The following is a 19549-nucleotide window of genomic DNA, read 5'->3' as shown; positions in this document are numbered from 1 at the left end:
ATGTTAATTTATGCAAATGTTTATAGTTCAAAAAGTATGAATAGTATCAAAAATCTTTGGCAAGCAATCTAAGTTGAGTCAGTCTGTATGTAGGTTTGGTGCTATTAGCTTAAACGGTTGAAGAGCAGTGCTAAATCAAAAATGTACAATTCTAGCCAATAGAGCTTCTATGCCAATTTTAAATGGTTATAGTTCAAAAAGTATAAATAGTATCAAAAAGCCTTCGACAAACAATATAAGTTGGGTCAGTCAGAACATGTCAATGTTGGTTTGTTGTTGATAGCTTAAATGGTGTAAGAGGAGATGCGTGCCCAAAGTTTCTCCAAGTAAGTCTATGGCACTTTTATTGCAATTGAAATGCATTGTGAGCTCATTTAAATATTGTTGTAGTACAAAAAGTGTAAATGCTCTCAAAAACATTTTGTCAAGAAGTCTAAGTGGGGGCTGTCTGCACATTTAAGTTGGTTTTGTGTTTACAGTTTAAATCGTTTGTACTAGTGGGCAGAATAATATGAATATGTTAGAATTCTAGTGGTCTTGCCTTCAGCAAGCACATTAAATAACAAGCTCGCTCTCTGAAACTCTTTGTCTGTCAGTATTTTTGGGGCTAGGTTTACACAAATGTATTTCACATTTACACACAAGGTCACTCATGGCCTGCAGTAAATGGGATTTGAAAGAACTTTCAAACTATTTCTGGTTAATAGAGGGATGGATACTGGAAAACGTGATGCAGTCACAAAACCCAAAACAAGCACGGAGACAGTAAACCTTATCTGGGGTGAGTTTCTGAGGGAGGCCAGCTACTGCCCGTGGTGCTGCACATGCCGTGCCGGGTCTAGGATAGTCCAACACACTGGGGACCTTCAAACATTCTGAAACGTGTACCTGCCCATCAACACCATCACACGAGCCGCTGCATGGCAACAGTTGCAGCAGTGGAAAAAACACTATTCTGTGTATCAAATAAAACTGTCAATGCAACGCTAAGAATTGACCTACCTAATTTATTTCTGGAGAAGATAACACTCAGTCAGTGCATGGCCTTGAGTGCATATAAGGCCGTGGCCCTAGGCGAGGCACTAGCAGTCTGTCACTGCTCTTCCATTGTTAAAGAAGGATTGCCTATAGGCCCCTCAAATTCAACTCTGGACATCGAAGCCAGTGCCACTGCTTTTTTTCATTGATCCCCTCTAAATCAGTGACTGCTTTAGACCTGGGACACCAGGTGTATGCAATTAATTATCAGTGGAACAGAAAACCAGCAGGCTCCGGACCTCGTAGGTTAGAATTGATTACCCCTGCTACAGGCTGTGCATGTTGAGACGTGTCACTTGTCGATGGCTCCTTTGCCGGTAGGCCATCCGTGCAAGTCTAGACCATGGCTGTGTTCGAATACCCATACTAACATACTGTATACTACATACTTAATGAGTATATACTACATACTATTAGTTCATTTTAGTGTACTGTAAACGAACAGTATCCTTTCAGTTGAGCATACTAGTGCTACGCCTGTTGCTATGCCTGTCTACTGGAAGTTGATGCTGTTGCTATGCAGCTTCTTGCTAGATCGTTAGCATAAATAAAATATCGAAAATAGATTGTTAGCATAACAAATTACTAGCTAGACATTTTATGAATTCGAGTGTGTTCTAAATTTAATCTGGAGTGCCAGAGTGCGCTCATATATTCAGGGCGGTGTCATATTGTCCATTCTAAATTCTGAGGGTTGCCCACACTGGCTGACACGAGCATTCTGACCATCACAATGGCAGTCAAGCACACAAGCTTACTGGCTAGCTACTTCCAGACACAGATGAGAGAACACCTCACTCTGACCATTATATTCACCCGAGCAGAGCTGGTTAGGCTGTTTTCATGTTATCCAGAGGGTTGGTGACTGTAACTGTGCTGCTGGCAACAATTGAATTATGCTTTTTTTGCCGACATTTACTGACACCGGCCATATGCCTAGTTAAATAAATAAAAATATATATTCAATGGGTGTTGATCGTTCATAAATTCATCAGTTATTCTGCGCTGTCTGGCACACAGACGAGTATGCTCTGAAATCGGAGTACATAGCCAGAGCGAATTTATGTCCATTGAGAACGCACCACTATACCACTTAACTAAGAATGACGTGAATAAGTCAATAAACGTTGGGTAGTTAGTTGGATAGCATATTGTTAATATACTGGCAAAATCGATTTATTAGTAGCCAACTACGTTAAAGGAGGTAACGTTAGCTAACAAACTGGTACCTACTGCTGTAATGATATGCTATGCGGTTCTTACGGATAGCGTAGGCAACACATTGTCAGCCAACATAAGGTGTAGCATAACTTATTTAAAAAGTCATAACTTTTTTACATAGCTCAACATGTTCTTAACCTGTGTCACAATTAGTTAAGGCAATTAATTTGTATCCGCTGTAGTCGGATTTCGCTGCATATTTCCGACATTTTCTTCAAATCTGAAAACGTTGTGAAGCCACGCCCATTTAGGAAGAATTGCATTATGGGCCCTTAAAAGCACGGAAATAGTGTCCACTGCTTGTATTTTTTAACTTTTTTATTTTTATTAACAACAAATCAATACAGAAAGTACATGAGGGAACACAAGTATATATAGATTATATATAATGGACAATCGAGCTAGGGGGTACAATATCACATTACAATTACACAAGGACCTTAGGGGACATACATACACTTATAATTCTAACAGCTTTTTTGTTAGTAGAGTATTTAATTGTCTTAAAATACAGTTCAATTTCTTTTTGTAGGGTAAGAAAAAAAGAAAAATTGTTTGTAAATTTATATTTGTGTATATGACATTTGGCCAAAAGAATAATGAAATTAATTACATAAAAATGTTTCAGCTTATTTCTATCGTATGTAAAGAATCGAAGCAGTACATCTCTACGCAATAGTGTAAAATCTTCATAAATGTGTTCAATTATAAATCTACTGATGTCTTGCCACAGTTTTCTTACATGAATACAATGCCAAAAAAGATGCAACACTGTTTCTGGGTGGTCATTACAAAAAGAGCACTGCTTGTATACTTCGTATTTTCGCGAATGTAGTACGACATCCGGGAACTTTTGGTATACTAACTCTATCCATACTATGGCCAATAAGCATAATACATACTCATTTTACGTCACAAATAATACGATTAGTATGAGTATTCGAACACACTTAATGAGTCAGGCGTTATTGCATGCACTTTCGGCTCAGTAACATGTTTGTTAACTTAATTTGTCGAGATCTATATAGAAAATAATGTGACTAAAAACTTGGACACAGCGCGGCTTGTTTTTTAGATAATAGATCAATTGTATTAACTGGATAACTATTCATTTTAAATTTGTTACACTGACTATTTCACATTGAATAATGGCGATTGCACACGTTGCAACAGAATACGTTTTCTCCGACTTTTTATTGAAGGATCCAACAGAGTCGAAGTACAAAGGGGTGCGTCTGGAGCTTGCGGTAGACAAAATAGTCACTTTCATTGCGGTTGGTCTCCCTTTGTTACTCATCTCCCTCGCGTTTGCACAAGAGGTGTCAGTAGGTGAGTTGAATTACTGATAGACTATCAGAACTAAAACTAAACTAACATGTTCAAATATATCGAATAAAAGCATCAGGGTCAAACAGAAATTGATAAAATAGTATTATCTCTAGCCAATTGAATTGAGCAGTAACAGCAGAGCAAATGATCGGTTTCTCTCGACGCACAAACTCTGGCTTTCTGTTTTTGGTTTGAGCAGTCAAGGACTGAATAAAAACCTACTTCAATTGTTTTAGTTAGTCTAAAACGAATGGATTTTTTGATTCTCATTAGATAAACTCGTAAACATGTCTAATCCCTGGGTCGTTCTTTGTCTGCTCCATAAACCTCATAACTGCAATTTCTACCGCCGTCTGTCAACGGGAAACAGGCTAATTGCATTGCATTTGTTTCGCCCCGGAATATCCTGCCCTGTATTGCAGAATTATTAATTTATTGGAAAAACTGAGTTGCTTGTCTCTCAATATGCAGTTGTAGTAACATTGTAGCCTTCGTGTATTGTCTTGAGTTCGAGATTAGGCCCACAGCGCCGCCTGCCCCGGTGAAGAAACCGTTACATTGTAGATCTTTGAAAATGACTCCACAACAAGGTTGCAGGTCAAGTTACATCTTTAGCTCATTGACTACTGAAAACATGAATGCCCGAAAACTAGACACAATTTCTTTTCACAGCAAGAGGGGTGTTAGCATATTTATATAATAAACCCATTTTCCATAACGTTATTGAGCCAATTAAGAATGAATATGATAGTAATTTGGGTTCCAGGAGTACCTGGATTTAGCCGTGGTATTTACATTTTTTTATTTTACAAGGCAGTTACAGTTAAGAACAAATTCTTATTTACAATAACAGCCTAGTGGGTGAACTGCCTTGTTCAGGGGCAGAACGACAGATGTTTACCTTGTCAGCTCAGGGATTCGATCTAGCAACCTTTCGGTTACAGGCCCAACGCTCTAACCACTAGGCTACCTGCCGCTGCATATTGGCCATATACCAGACCAGACAGCTATACCAGACAGCTATATATACCAGACAGCTATACCCAAACCCCAAGTGTGCCATATTGATATTATAAACTGGGTAGCAACGTAATTAGAACAGTAAAAAGTCATGTTTTGTTATACCTGTGGTATATGGTCTGATATACCACGGCTTTCATCCAATCAAAATTCAGGGCTTGAACCAGGTTTATAATTGTAAATAAATCCCCATTGCTCATGTGCATAACTATAGATAAATCCGACAGGAGAGTGATGAAAGTTGGACAGAGGTTCTCAATCTCTGAGTATAAAAACACTAATGCTAGGTTATTTTCTGGCAATTGTGCTATTATTATGTGCCAGATGTTGAGACTACGAACCATTATAAATGACCCATTTGCGAGATTGACTTGTCATTTCAATAGGCATAGGCTACAGTCTAAAATCTGGTTTATGATTGTCATTCAATTTTGCCATGGTTTGCTTGGATAAAGACAGGTATCCTATAGGCCTACATCTAATTTCAGATAGTTTACATTAGCCTAGACAAGATGTAGGCAAGATGTAAATGGAACAATTTAGCAGCTTGCTTAGTTCAAATTAACAGACTAAATTATTCAACATGAATAGTGAGGTGATTTCGAGGTAGCTGGAATAGGCTACTGAGGATGGGGTCATCATTTCAATCCCTGAATTAAATATGAATAATATGTATATGAACTGAATGTGCTTGTCAACAACAGCCAGTGTTAATTTTTTCAAATTTGTTTTACCTGTAGCCTAATCTGACCACTGTTACATCAATCTAATCCATTCTAACATCTGATTGGCAATTGCGATAGAGTTTTGATCATTTCCAATTTAATTAACTAAACATGTCCATTAATAATTGCATAATAACACAAGTCTACAGCAACAATAAACTGAAGTTTATAGGCTATTTATTCAATTGGTTTGTCAGGTAGGTTACACAAGTGGCACACCACTCAGTCACTCAGCAACAGCCTGCCACACTGCCAGACAGTCAGCACCAGGTCACAGTGAAATGTTTTTAATGGGAAATGCCATGACGGCCACGGTGCAACTTAAAAGTAGACCAAAAACGCGCAACCAATACATTTTCACCTGAGACATCGTTTTCAAAGTTAGCCCAATTTGTACAAAAACAACAAACATAGCAACACTGCTCCACAACCTCACATATCCACGCCCCTCGGCTGTTATATTTTATCCTTAAAAGGTATTCATATGGAATAGTGACTGAATAGAGGTAGCATAGGTAATGAAACAGGTTTGTGGCAGAAAGATAATTTGATTCATAAAATCACGTGAGAAAATAATTTCAAATCAAATTTATTTATAAAGCCCTTCTTACATTAGCTGATATCTCAAAGTGCTGTACAGAAACCCAGCCTAAAACCCCAAACAGCAAGCAATGCAGGTGTAGAAGCACGGTGGCTAGGGAAAACTTCCTAGAAAGGCCAGAACCTAGTAAGAAATCTAGAGAGGAACCAGGCTATGAGGGGTGGCCAGTCCTCTTCTGGCTGTGCCGGGTGGAGATTATAACAGAACATGGCCAAGATGTTCAAATGTTCATAGATGTCCAGCATGGTAAAATAATAATAATCACAGTGGTTGTTAAGGGTGCAACAGGTCAGCACCTCAGGAGTAAATGGCAGTTAGCTTTTCATAGCCAATCATTCAGAGTATCTCTACCGCTCCTGCTGTCTCTAGAGAGTTGAAAACAGCAGGTCTGGGACAGGTAGCACGTCCGGTGAACAGGTCAGGGTTCCATAGCCGCAGGCAGAACAGTTGAAACTGGAGCAGCAGCACGGCCAGGTGGACTGGGGACAGCAAGGAGTCATCAGGCCAGGTAGTCCTGAGGCATGGTCCTAGGGCTCAGCTCCTCTCTGAGAGAGAAAGAAAGAAAGAATTAGAGAGAGCATACTTAAATTCACACAGGACACCGGATAATAAAGGAGAAATACTCCAGATATAACAGACTGACCYTAGCCCCCCGACACATAAACTACTGCAGCATAAATACTGGAGGCTGAGACAGGAGGGGTTTGGAGACACTGTGGCCCCGTCCAACGATACCCCCGGACAGGGCCAAACAGGAAGGATATAACCCCACCCACTTTGCCAAAGCACAGCCCCCACACCACTAGAGGGATATCTTCAACCACCAATTTACCATCCTGGAACAAGGCCGAGTATAGCCCACAAAGATCTCCGCCACGGAGATAAGTTTAGCCTAATGCTGAGTCATAATTCTCACATGGCAGTGTGGGTATAGCCATGTATAAAACATTAGGACCACCTGCTCTTTCCATGGCAGACTGACCAGGTGAAAGCTATGATCCCTTATTGATGTCACCTGTTAAAGCCACTTCAGTCGGTGTAGATGATGGGTTAAAGAAGGATTTTTAAGCCTTGAGACAATTAACATTGGATTGTGTGTGTGCCATTCAGAGGGTGAATGGGCAAGACAAAAGATTTATGTGCCTTTGAACTAGGTATGGTAGGAGGTGCCAGGCGCACCGGTTTGAGTGTCAAGAACTGCAGCACTGGTGGGTTTTTCACGCTCAAGTTTCCTGTGTGTATCAAGAATGGTCCACCACCCAAAGGACATCCAGCCAACTTGACACAGCTGTTGGAAGCATTGGAGTCAATGTGGGCCAGCGTCCCTGTGGAACGCTTTCCACACCTTGTAGGTGTTTCTAGTGTTTTGTACACTCAGTGTATATGTTCAGTTTAATTCTGTGGTATAAGCACTGTAAAGAGTTCCTGCTTTTTAATCTATTCCCCAGCAGACTACAGATATGATATTTGTTACATGACAGTTTGGGCAGAGGTCAATGGAACTTGGGTGGCAGTGACTGACTGTGCTTTCCATAGGCCATCCAGGCAATATGTTTCACCAAATTGATTTGTGTTGTGGATGTGCAGTCCAAACATGTGTAATAACATAGATAATAGCCTATTATTACTAACAAAAATTAAAACATTTCAGTTGTTATATAAAGGTTACACATCAAGCAAATAACAGTGAAATCACGAATTAATTGTTTTATGCCATACACTATGGGACAACCACATAAATAACTGGAGGGGACAGTTACTCACAAACTCAATGTCCACTGGAAACTGGGAGTACATAACAGCTGGAGCCCACACTGGTCCTATTTCCTGTCTTCACTCAAAATAAGAACATTAGGCTGTGTACACTTACTAGTCTTTCCACTCTGGACTGGCCCATTCTAACCCTGTCCAATCCCTTTGGCTGAATGCAGGTACCCAGATCAGCTGTTTTGCCCCTACCAACTTCTCATGGCGACAGGCAGCCTATGTTGACTCCTTCTGTTGGGCGGCGGTGCAGGAGCAGCAACTCAGCGTTGATGGCGTCGAGGGTGCCCCCCTATGGCTGCACAAGGTACAAGCCCTCAGTTAGCCAAAAGGGCAGCTCCAGTCAGTTGCCAGAGGGCAGCTCCAGTCAGTGGTCAGAGGGCAGCTCCAGTCAGTGGCCAGAGGGCAGCTCCAGTCAGTGGCCAGAGGGCAGCTCCAGTCAGTGGCCAGGGGCGGCCAGCTCCAGTCAGTGGCCAGAGGGCAGCTCCAGTCAGTGGCCAGAGGGCAGCTCCAGTCAGTGGCCAGAGGGCAGCTCCAGTCAGTGGCCAGAGGGCAGCGCCAGTCAGTGTGAGATTGATCTGTTAATGTGGCTCTAACAGTTATGGCTGCCTGGGGAGTTGGGGAATAACACTCCTCATTGGCAATCATGGCGCAGCATCACATTTGGCATATTTATGATTGAGATCCCCTTTTGGAGCTCTCAGGAGTAAGCCATACTTTAAATCAGACCAGACTGTCAGAGTAGTCAACCTCTTCATCTACATGAAAGCCCTTTACAATTATAATTATGCAGCCTCTTCTCAGACGACTGGGAGAGATACTATTTCTTGACGAGGTGGATGATATCGCCATAGGTCCAGGTGTATAAGCATAGCCGCGGGAAGTAGGGGTGCTTATAAATCAAAATAAAAAAAATCCCCCCGTCTACAAAATGAAAGCACCCCCACCTCTAAACATCTTCCTGCGAACATGTGAATGAGTTTGGTTTACTTGGTCTGTCACAAGGAAGCTCCCAAAAGCCTTGTCACCACAATGAACTTCTGTGTGTCATACCAATGTGTGGCACACCAATGTTCTGTATTTTCTACAATCAGTTCATGTGGATTGTAATCTTCCTGGTCCTTATTTCTCAGTCATGCAATTCTTGCTTTTGTCTTCCCTCTCTCACCCTCTTTTATTCCTCTGCCCTCCTCCTCCAGTTCTTCCCTTACATCCTTCTGTTGGTGGCAATCCTCATGTACATCCCTGCTCTGTTCTGGCGCTTCACGGCCGCCCCACACCTCTCCTCTGACCTCAACTTCATCATGGAGGAGCTGGACCGCTCCTATAACCGAGCCATCAGACTGGCCAAGAGCCTGGCCTCATCTATAGACACCAAAGATGTCTCTGACGACTCCCCCAGGTAAACACTATGAAGGGCCTTATTCACTTCTACTTTAGATGACTTGTCTTCTTTAGATTATTTATTTGTCTCTTCCACCTGAGCTCAAAGACTCCTAGTGGCCAAATTTACTAAGCGTTTGCATTAGACGTCGACCGATTCAGATTATGGCCGATTACATTGCAATCCACGAGGAAACTGCGTGGCAGGCTGACCACCTGTTACGCAAGTACAGCAAGGAGCCACGGTAAGTTGCTAGCTAGCATTAAACTTATCTTATAAAAAGCAATCAATCTTAACATAATCACTAGTTAACTACACATGGTTGATGATATTACTAGTTTAACTAGCTTGTCCTGCATTGCATATAATCAATGCGGTGCCTGTTAATTTATCATTGAATCACAGCCTACTTCGCCAAACGGGTGATGATTTAACAAAAGTGCATTCGCGAAAAATGTACCTAACCATAAACATCAATACCTTTCTTAAAATCAATACACAAGTGTATTTTTTTWAAACCTGCATATTTAGTTAAAATAAATTAATGTTAGCAGGCAATATTGACTAGGGAAAATGTGTCACTTCTCTTGGGTTCAGTGCAAGCAGAGTCAGGGTATATGCAGCAGTTTGGGCCGCCTGGCTCGTTGCGAACTGTGTGAAGACCATTTCTTCCTAACAAAGACCGTAATTAATTTGCCAGAATTTGACATAATTATGACATAACATTGAAGGTTGTTTAATGTCACAGCAATATTTAGACTTCGGGTTGCCGCCCATTCGATAAAATACGGAACGGTTCCGTATTTCACTGAAAGAATAAACGTTTTGTTTTCGAAATAATAGCTTCCAGATTTGACCATATTAATGACATAAGGTTCGTATTTCTGTGTGTTTATTATATTATAATTAAGTCTAGGATTTGATTGAGCAGTCTGACTGAGCGGTGGTAGGCAGCAGCAGGCTCGTAAGCATTCATTCAAACAGCACATCCCTGCGTTTGCCAGCAGCTCTTCGCAATGCTTGAAGCACAGTGCTGTTTATGACTTCAAGCCTATCAACTCCCGAGATTAGGCTGGCAATACTATAGTGCCTATAAGAACATCCAATAGTCAAAGGTATATGAAATACAAATGGTATAGAGAGAAATAGTCCTATAATTCCTATAATAACTACTCAACTGGGAATATTGAAGACTCATGTTAAAAGGAACCACCAGCTTTCATATGTTCTCATGTTATGCCATTTTTTACATGGCACACTTTTACTTTCTTCTCCAACACTGTGTTTTTGTATTATTTAAACCAAATTGAACGTTTCATTTTTATTTGAGACTAAATTGATTTTATTTATGTATTATATTAAGTTAAAATAAAAGTGTTCATTCGGTATTGTTGTAATTGTCTATTATATGTCGGCCGATTAATCGGTATCGGCTTTTTTTGGTCCTCCAATAATCGGTATCGGTATCGCTGTTGAAAAATCATAATCGGTCGACCTCTAGTTTGCATCAGGTGCAGAGTTTACCAAAAAAAATCAGAGTGGGAAAAGAACAAAAAAGTAAATAAAGGTTAGACTATAAGATGTTTAGTGATAACGGCTGGTACAGAATGACAAATAATGGAATCTAGAGAGATAAGATGAATTTTAATTTGCTTAGGCTAGCCCACTAACTATGCAGTCAAACGGGTTGATCTAGTTAGATTAGCAAAGAGAGGCCATGCTGTGTTTGTCTGCTGTTTCTACACCAAGCCATACTATTAATGAAACTAATGGGGGAGAAACCGCAGGTTCACCATCTATAGAGTGTAGTGCCATGAGAGGACAATGAGTTCATATCAGTAACAGGGTTTCCATCCAACATTTCTATGCGAGTAAAGTACATGTCAGATACAAAATGTCACGACAGGCCTGATGGAAACAGAAAATTTGTCTGAAAAATGACCAAATGTCAACAAAACAAAATACGCTAGACAAGGTGGAATTTTATTTGTCTGTAAAATAAATTCTGCAAGAAATGTCGGAAATATTGATATGATAACCATCATATCGAAGTAAACACATGTTGTGTGGTCCTCCCACTATGACTCGTCAGAAAAGCATGCAGTTTATTAGGCTACAGATTAAATTAATGATGAACTTCACAGGATGGKGAAGCTTGATGCTCCTTTCCAATAAATATAGAGGGTCTTATTCTGGTGACATGATCATCTATGCTTGGCTGCCGTTTCACAAATAAACAATCTCACTCTTTTGTCCATAATAATCTCATGTGGGCGATACCCGTACTGTTTTTGCCGAGCTGTTGGCCAGAGTGCACATGCCAATACCAGAGCGGGAACACTCGCTATATAATCACACAGAAAACACTGGTACATGGGAATAGAAGATGAGATCAAATGCTCTATTTTCATTGAGAGGCAGAGGGAGAGCGAAACCTTATTAGCTAGAAGCACAGGTAGTGACGAATGGACTAAATAGGGAATTTTTTTTTATCGTTTGACTTCGCACTGCTGGAGACTAAGCCTGGCTGGGGTCAGCAGTCAAATACAGTGTGTATCTGTCTGAACTGTGATTATAGGCAGAGCTGTTTATCAGATCAGTAATGGGCAGTGGTAGAATATGCTCATTTATTTTCTTCAATAAACAGTTCTTAAAAGTGCAATAGTGCAATTATTTAAAAATGATCCAGCACTCACTTGAAGTTGACTTTTTCTTTATTTTTCTGTAYACATACGTACATACGCTAAAATGAAGTTGATGTGTGTCTGCTCGGAGAATAAAAATACGCAAAATTGACGCAACTGCATCATGAGTGCTGGTCCCATTTTCTGGAACTTCTACTGTCCTGTCCCACCTAATCTCCCTGTGTGATGGCAGTGCCCTGGACCTGACCGAAGGCTGCTTTAAATACCCTCTGGTGGAGCAGTACCTGAAGACCAAGCGTTTCTCCCGCTGGCTGGTGGTGAAGTACCTGGCGTGTCGGCTGTTAACCCTGCTCACCCTGCTGCTAGCCTGCCTCTACCTGGGCTACTACATTCGCCTAGCCTCCATCACCGATGAGTTTGCCTGTGATGTGCGGACAGGGGTGCTGAGGAACAACAGTGCGGTGTTGGTGCAGTGTAAGCTGGTGGCGGTGGGGGTGTTCAGGCTGCTAAGCTACATCAACCTGGGGGTGTACCTCCTGCTGGCTCCCCTGCTGGTGTACGCTGCCCTGGGCCCGGCCAGACAGAGCTCCCGCTTCCTCCGGCCCTACGAGATGCTGCCGGCCTTCGGAGCTCTGGACCTGGACACACCCTTCTACAACGACCTCAGCGTGTACCTGCTCTTCCTGGAGGAGAACCTCAGTGAGCTGAAGTCCTATAAGTGTCTGCAGGTGGGTAACAACACTACTATACATGTTTAGTCATATGATAGGCCGGTGGTCATTCAGCAGTGACCATATGTTGCCCATTTTAGGTTTTTAAGTAATAACTTACAAGCGTTGTGCTCCAACTAATTGAGTCATTGTAACCACAATGGACAACTTTGGGTAGTGTCCACTTGGGAAAATATGCTTGGAATTATGTTATCCCAGAGAGACATTATGTCTGGTATTACATTGAGGAATCGGCATGTCTATTTATGTGAGGTGTATTGCTACAGGTGCTGGAGCTGCTTAGGGAAGGAGGCGGTGAGGCCTTTGACACTATGTGTCTGCTGCAGACTCTGGGCCAGGTGAAGACAGATGTGGTGGATGGGAAAAAATCCACTTCATACAAGGACAGCAAAGACTGCACCAAGCCTGGAGAGGAGGACACAAACTCTTCTGAGCTGAGAGGTGTGTGAGTGGGTGGGTAGACTAGGTTATTGGTTCACAAATTGATTGGTATTATTATAGATTCCCCTGCCTGTGAGTTTTATAACTTCATGCAGTTCACTCCACCCATCTCCTGACGGTGCCAGAGAGACTATGAGGATCATACAACTGTCTCCCCAAACTCCCAGTGACCTCTGCTACTAGRGGGCAGGACACCTGACAGGTCTTCTGCCTGCTCAGGTCAGAGCCTCTTCAGTCTCTCTCCAAGTGGACAAGAGTGCGTGGATAGAACCAGATCCATCTCATATGTCCTCTAGAAATAAAGTTCTCTGAGGTTGCCTTGTTCTTCTGACCGGGAAAGGTGTCAGTGAGTCACAGACCAGCCCAACTGGATAGTCGCTCTCTTTCAGGTATGGTCAACCTCCTCACACCATAGGCCAGATTGAGATGTTCAGTCTGATCTTTTTGTTTCCTTTCAGATGTTTCTACATTGTTGCTGGACGACGGGCTGAAGAAAGACAACAAGGACAAGACCTGCTGTGGTGGAATAGACGTACGTCAGAGAGTGATCTGAAGTGTGAACTGGGGTCTTTATCTTTTCAGTCATTTAGCAGACGTTCTTCTCCAGAGTGACTTACAGAAGCAATTAGAGTTAAGCGCATTGCGCAAGGGCATGTCATCAGATGTTTCACATAGTCGGCTTGGAGATTGGAACCAGCAACCTTTCGGTTACTGGCCCTAACCACTAGGCTACCTGCTGATCAATAGCTTGTTTATTTTTTATTTTTTTAAGTGCTGTGTTGCTATGTTACCRTACCTACCTTAGTACAATAAAATTGTACCTTTTGTTCTTATCAGGATCGATCAAGCCCCTACTAATTTGTTCTCTGGAATTTAAACAAAAGTTGTTTATAGAACTCTGGTCCACAGTTTCCCCATAGAGATGCTCTCTTTCTGTGTTTACTGCCAGAGATACAAGGTGTTTGTCAGACTGGGTCATTATTTATTAAAGAAGCTGTGATTAGTTATCTAATATTGCTAGCGACATAAACAAAGCCTTGCCCTCATTTTAACCAGCAAACTTCAGCCTCGGTACCTAAGTGGTAACGTATTTATATTGAACCTTTTATTTTCTAAGGAATAGCAGATGATTTTATTCTTTGGGGATCTGAGTAACTCAATACGTCTAAGGGCTAGATTCAATCAGTTCTGCGTTAACCCGCTTAACCGACAACTGCATAGCACTTTCATTGTTTTTAGGCGATGTCGGAGGTGTAACGACGTTGGAGGTGTCAAATCACCAAGCGGCTCCCCGCATTCTACCTGTCGCGGACATTGCCATTGGATGCAATGAGTTGTATTAATAATAATCCCATGCAGGCTTGTTACAAATTCGAACACAGGAATGTGTGTTATAATCTACACCTTGATTAGGCTGATATACACTAAGTGTACTAAACATTAGGAGAACCTGCTCTTTCCATGACAATAATTTACCAGGTAAATCCTGGTGAAAGCTTACGATCCCTTATTGATGTCACCTGTTAAATCTACTTCAATCAGTGTAGATGAAGGGGAGGAGACGGGTTAAAGAAGGACTTTAAAGCCTTGAGACTTGGATTATGTATCTGTACCATTGAGGGTGAATGGGCAAGACAAAATATTTAAGCTTTTTAAGATTTTTGAATAGGATATGGTAGGTGCCAGGAGCACCAGTTTGTGTGTCAAGAACTGCAACGCTGCTGGGTTTTTCACAAGAACAGTCCACCACCCAAAGGACATCCAGCCAACTTGAAACACCTGTGGGAAGCATTGGAATCAGCATGGGCCAGCATCCCTGTTGAACACTTTCAACATCTTGTAATGTTCATGCCCCGATGAATTTAGGCTGTTCTGAGGACAAAGGGGGTGCAACTCAATATTAGGAAGGTGTTCCTAATGTTTTGTACACTGTGTAAATCCTTATTTAGTTTAATGATTTTCAATTTGAGTGTCATTAATTCTATATAGTCTACACTTTCTCCTTCTGAACTTCTAATGTAAGTGGGACTAGTGTGGCTTCGTGACAATGACCACACGCGCAGCCGCTCTGATTTGACAGCTCTAATGCAGTTCCACATCCGACAACGCGAAAAGACCAGCTATATGGGTGTTAGCTATCGCCGGTCAACACGTGATCTGATTGAATCTAGGACTAAGTATCTAAGGCTGCATTCAGCCCAATTTGGATCTTTTTTTCCACTAATTGGTCTTTTGAGCAATTGCATCGTCTCAACAAAACAAAAAAATCAGATTAGTTTAAAGACCAGAATTGGGCTACCTGTGTAAACGCAGCCAATGTGCATTGAAGTATAAAACATGTTTGTGTGTAAAGTGCATGTGGAATGGAAGAGACTGTAGAGAAAGTCGCTAGTGTTACTCTAATGGTGCAGTATTTATGTTAATAATGTTATTTAGCAATACTTCGAAGCAATCMTTGAAAATGAGTATGAGATGTTGCTGTTAGTCTGTTTTTATACAGTTTCATATTGATTGATGTTAGATATTAGTTGCTATTTATTTCAATTGCATATTAATGTAGATGGATGGTCCTGTTGGTTGTTATTTTTGTGTCTTATATGCCACAGACAAAATTATGCACTGACTGTCCCAACTTCTTTGTAAAGTAACATCACCACGCACTTTTGATTTCATAGGTAATGTACTGTATGACAAAGGATATTCAAGTGTTTTAAACATGTTTTTGTTCTTTTAAATAAAAATAGAGGCTTATTGAAGTCTGATTCAAGTTGTTCATTTTGATTATGAAATCACCCCACACAAGCATAAAACTGACAGCACTACAGCATATCAAAAGGGTATTTATGGTTGGATGTTCAGTTATTCATAAGGAATGATAAGACAGTGTTTGGGCAAATAAAAAAACAGCAGATGGACTGAGAATACATCTCAAGCAATTTCAAATGTTATTAAAGCTACAATGAATAGAGTAGAAGTATTCAAAACATCAAAGTTGGGGGTAAAAAAAACATTTTGTTACAAGCTACAGTACCAGTCAAATGTTTGGACACACCTACAGTACCCCAAAATCTCAAATTTGGACAGATTTCCACCGGTCTAATGTCCGTTGCTCGTGTTTCTTGGCCCAAGCAAGTCTCTTCTTATTATCGATGTCCTTTAGTAGTGGTATCTTTGTAACAATTCGACCATGAAGGCCTGTTTCACACAGTCTCCTCTGAGCAGTTGATGTTGAGATGTGTCTGTTACTTGAACTCTGTGAAGCATTTATTTGGGCTGCAATCTGAGGTGCAGTTAACTCTGATGAACTTATCCTCTGCAGCAGAGGTAACTCTGGGTCTTCCTTTCCTGTGGCGGTCCTCATGAGAGCCAGTTTCATCATAGCGCTTGATGGTTTYTGCGGCTGCCCTTGAAGAAACTCAAAGTTCTTGAAATGTTCTGTACTGACTGATCTTCATGTCTTAAAGTAATGATGGACTGTCGTTTCTGTTTGCTTATTTGAGCTTTTCTTACCATGATATGGACTTAGTCTTTTACCAAATAGGGGTATCTTCTGTATACCACCCCTACCTTGTCACAACCAATGGCGACCCGTCATTCAGGGCAGGTGTGGCTTGCCTGTTTGGCATGTTATTTTGGCATTAATACTTGTCACATATCAGTTTGCAAACAATGTAAAAAATAATATATATCATTGAAAGCCGCATACAAACAGGTCTCTTTTTTGTTTTCTTGAGTAAGGCAGCTCCAAAATGCAGGTGTTTCAGCCTAGCTCAGTGCTTTCTGTGGTGTTGGGGCAAGCCAACAGAAAATACGGAGCGTTGCGCTGTGATTGGCTCAGTGTTCTATCACTCATGGGGACTTTACATCACTGCCATGTGTAAGAGGAGACCGTGAACATTTTAGCCCTTTGGCTGCTGCCATAAAAGTGCCCATCCAAGAAGGCTCAAGGTCATTAGCCACAGATAAATGACGTCAAATCACATTATATGTACAGTAGCTTTGATTGGACTGATCATATCAACATCATACTTTCACAATCTTAGCTAGCAGTCATCATCATGAATCAAGTCGACAATTTACTGGCAAATAATTTTTAATCTGTGTCATATGAAGATAAATAATGAAGAGAAATTATAGATAAAACGTATCATTGCTCATTGGCCATTGGACATAAACACTACACAACAAGTTGGAAATCGCAAATTCAACGAGTGGTTTGGAAGGAATCAGTGACAGTGGCTGTGTGGTCCCAAATATGGGATAAAGGGGCTTTWTTCCAAGTTTAGAATGATAAACATTCAACATTGGCCATGCTGTCAATGAAGCAGGASTTGTGCCGTGCTCAAAACAACTGTTAACTTGGAGGACCGCCGCGCCACCTTCCTGTTCAAGTGAGCACAGAATGAACAATGTGAGTCCAAAAATGTATTGTATGCTGCTTCGTAAATGATGTAATATGCCAGGGAGATATGTATACTGTAGCTAAGAAAGTAATACTAAGTGTATGTTGTGTAGTAAGATGTTAGTAGCCCATGTGCCTCACCCTAATAATTTGGTCTATTTACCCCTCTTAATTTCGACTACTGTTCTGACTGTTCTACTGTAGCCTTGAACCTGTTTTAGAGAAATGTAATCATCAAATGTTGTAAGAGCTTTCATTGTCTGCTAATATGCCCCCTTTATTTATCCTACGGTTCTGACTTAGTGTACAGGGAGAACACTGCAAGAATGGCCCATGTTCTGAATTCTGTCGCTGTACATTTCAAAAGTGGTAAATAAATAGTTATATTGATGAACATTACGTCCTAGCTCGCTCATTAATGTCTTAATCGAAATAACGGATTTCCTCTTATCCGCTTGTCATCCCCTTATGCCATAGTTTGTACATCTCTCTCAATTGTCTTCAGAAACCACATTTGTTTAAGCAAGTCAGCCATATCAGTAAATGAGGCTGATTGAACTGTCTCGCTGCCAGATAAGGCTCCGCTGATGGCCAGGTGTAGCAGTGGTAAGATGTTGGGGCAGCTTCATGTTGGCCCTAACAGTTTTTGGGCACCGTTTGTCACCTTTATTGTGCAATTAATGTATTGTTTAGTGTTATGTTGTGGCTTTTCTGGCATGCATTYCACAATTATTATTTTTTCCCCCACCAAGACTTACATGCTAAAATCGCCACAACATAACTGATTGGCTCAAACGCATTAAGAAGGAAAGAAATTCCACAAATTAACTTTTTTATTTTATTTTATTTTTAAAATTGTATTCCCTTTTCTCCCCAATTTTCGTGGTATCCAATCGCTAGTAATTACTATCTTGTCTCATCGCTACAACTCCCGTACGGGCTCGGGAGAGACGAAGGTCGAAAGCCATGCGTCCTCCGAAGCACAACCCAACCAAGCCGCACTGCTTCTTAACACAGCGCGCCTCCAACCCGGAAGCCAGCCGCACACTGCGCCCGGCCCACAGGAGTCGCTGGAGCACGATGAGACAAGGATATCCCTACCGGCCAAACCCTGGTGCCCTTGTTTAACACGTGGTACAATTTGTTCACTGAAGCTTAATTTAATCGCGGATCCACACCTAGCTTGCCGGGCTGGAACCGAGTATTGAGTATCTACATTCGGGACACGTATTATGTACCTGGTGTTGCCAAAACTAGACTGAACAGCGATGTCTAGAGCACTGAAGGGCGTGTCAAGACGCTATATAGTACCAACAGATTTGTATAACCTATGTGGAACCAACATATGATAGAACCACCTGAATCATAGAGTCGCTTGTCTATCTGTGCGTCTCCTGAGCGTAGGCCGTGAAGCGCTTCCACCCCCCTAGAAAAATAAATCAGCTTCATAGCTAGGCGTTGGAGCCTATTCAATCTGCACTTACAATGAACCTTTTAATATGGACCCAAACAAGTTTTGCTTTAACATTGAATATGGAACAAGCATCGCTTATTACCATACAATATATAATTTAATAGTGGAGACATGCAAAATCGAATTTCAAATGAAAAAACACATCAATGGCATTCATTTATTAAATAAATACAATTTTAATAAAAATCGTATGCCTCTTTTCTATTTGCAGCTTTCTGATTTAAATACCAAAATAAACTTTTCCACTGGCTAATAATTTTACAAATAAAATGATAATAAATCAATCAACATTCAAGCCCATGCCTTGTAGCAAGAAAAAGTGCACAAAGAAAACGTTAATTATTCACACTGATCTAATCTGATGTGCCCAAGCCAGATACCTGGCATCTCCCACTTGTCAAGAAAGCTCCTGTTTTCTGTTTCTTTCGCCATTTTTGGGAAGGGATAGCGCGCTGACAGTTGTAGCGTCTATGTTGCTATGACTACTGTCACAGAGGAGAGGGCGTTTCTGGGTCCTGTCCTGATTGGCGCGCGAAAACAACAGCAGAGCATTATGGGATTCGTAGTATTAGCGGTGAATGCGCTGTATAATACCGGCGGGCCAGCTCTAGTAGTAATTTGGTATTGTCTCGCGGGCCAAATATAATTACCCGCGGGCCAAATTTGGCCGAGAGGTCTAGAGTCTCTGGGTTCGCGCCCAGGCTCTGTGCAGCCGGCCGCGACCGGGGGTCCGTGGGGCGACGCACAATTGGCCTAGCGTCGTCCGGGTTAGGG

General features: G+C 41.4%; 1 protein-coding gene across 2 annotated transcripts; it reads left to right on the top strand.

The window, feature by feature from the left end:
• Nucleotides 1–3152: 3152 nt before the first annotated feature.
• LOC111950610 (pannexin-1) lies at nucleotides 3153–15661 on the top strand. 2 transcript variants are annotated; one of them, XM_023968336.2, is made up of 6 exons: nucleotides 3153–3588; nucleotides 7866–8005; nucleotides 8898–9100; nucleotides 11960–12455; nucleotides 12725–12911; nucleotides 13358–13448. In XM_023968336.2, exons 1-5 carry the CDS (start codon nucleotides 3408–3410, stop codon nucleotides 12905–12907), a joined length of 1203 nt encoding a protein of 400 aa, XP_023824104.1. In that variant the 5' UTR covers nucleotides 3153–3407; the 3' UTR covers nucleotides 12908–12911; nucleotides 13358–13448. The 2 variants fall into 2 exon arrangements, with proteins under 2 accessions (XP_023824104.1, XP_023824103.1); XM_023968335.2 differs by having other exon boundaries at nucleotides 3158–3588; nucleotides 12725–12899; nucleotides 13358–15661.
• The last annotated feature ends 3888 nt before the right edge of the window (nucleotides 15662–19549 follow it).

Source organism: Salvelinus sp. IW2-2015, linkage group LG23 (assembly GCF_002910315.2).
Source record: "Salvelinus sp. IW2-2015 linkage group LG23, ASM291031v2, whole genome shotgun sequence".
Taxonomy (NCBI): domain Eukaryota; kingdom Metazoa; phylum Chordata; class Actinopteri; order Salmoniformes; family Salmonidae; genus Salvelinus; species Salvelinus sp. IW2-2015.
Note: the sequence above shows the minus strand (reverse complement) of the source record. Positions and strands in the feature narration are given on the sequence as shown.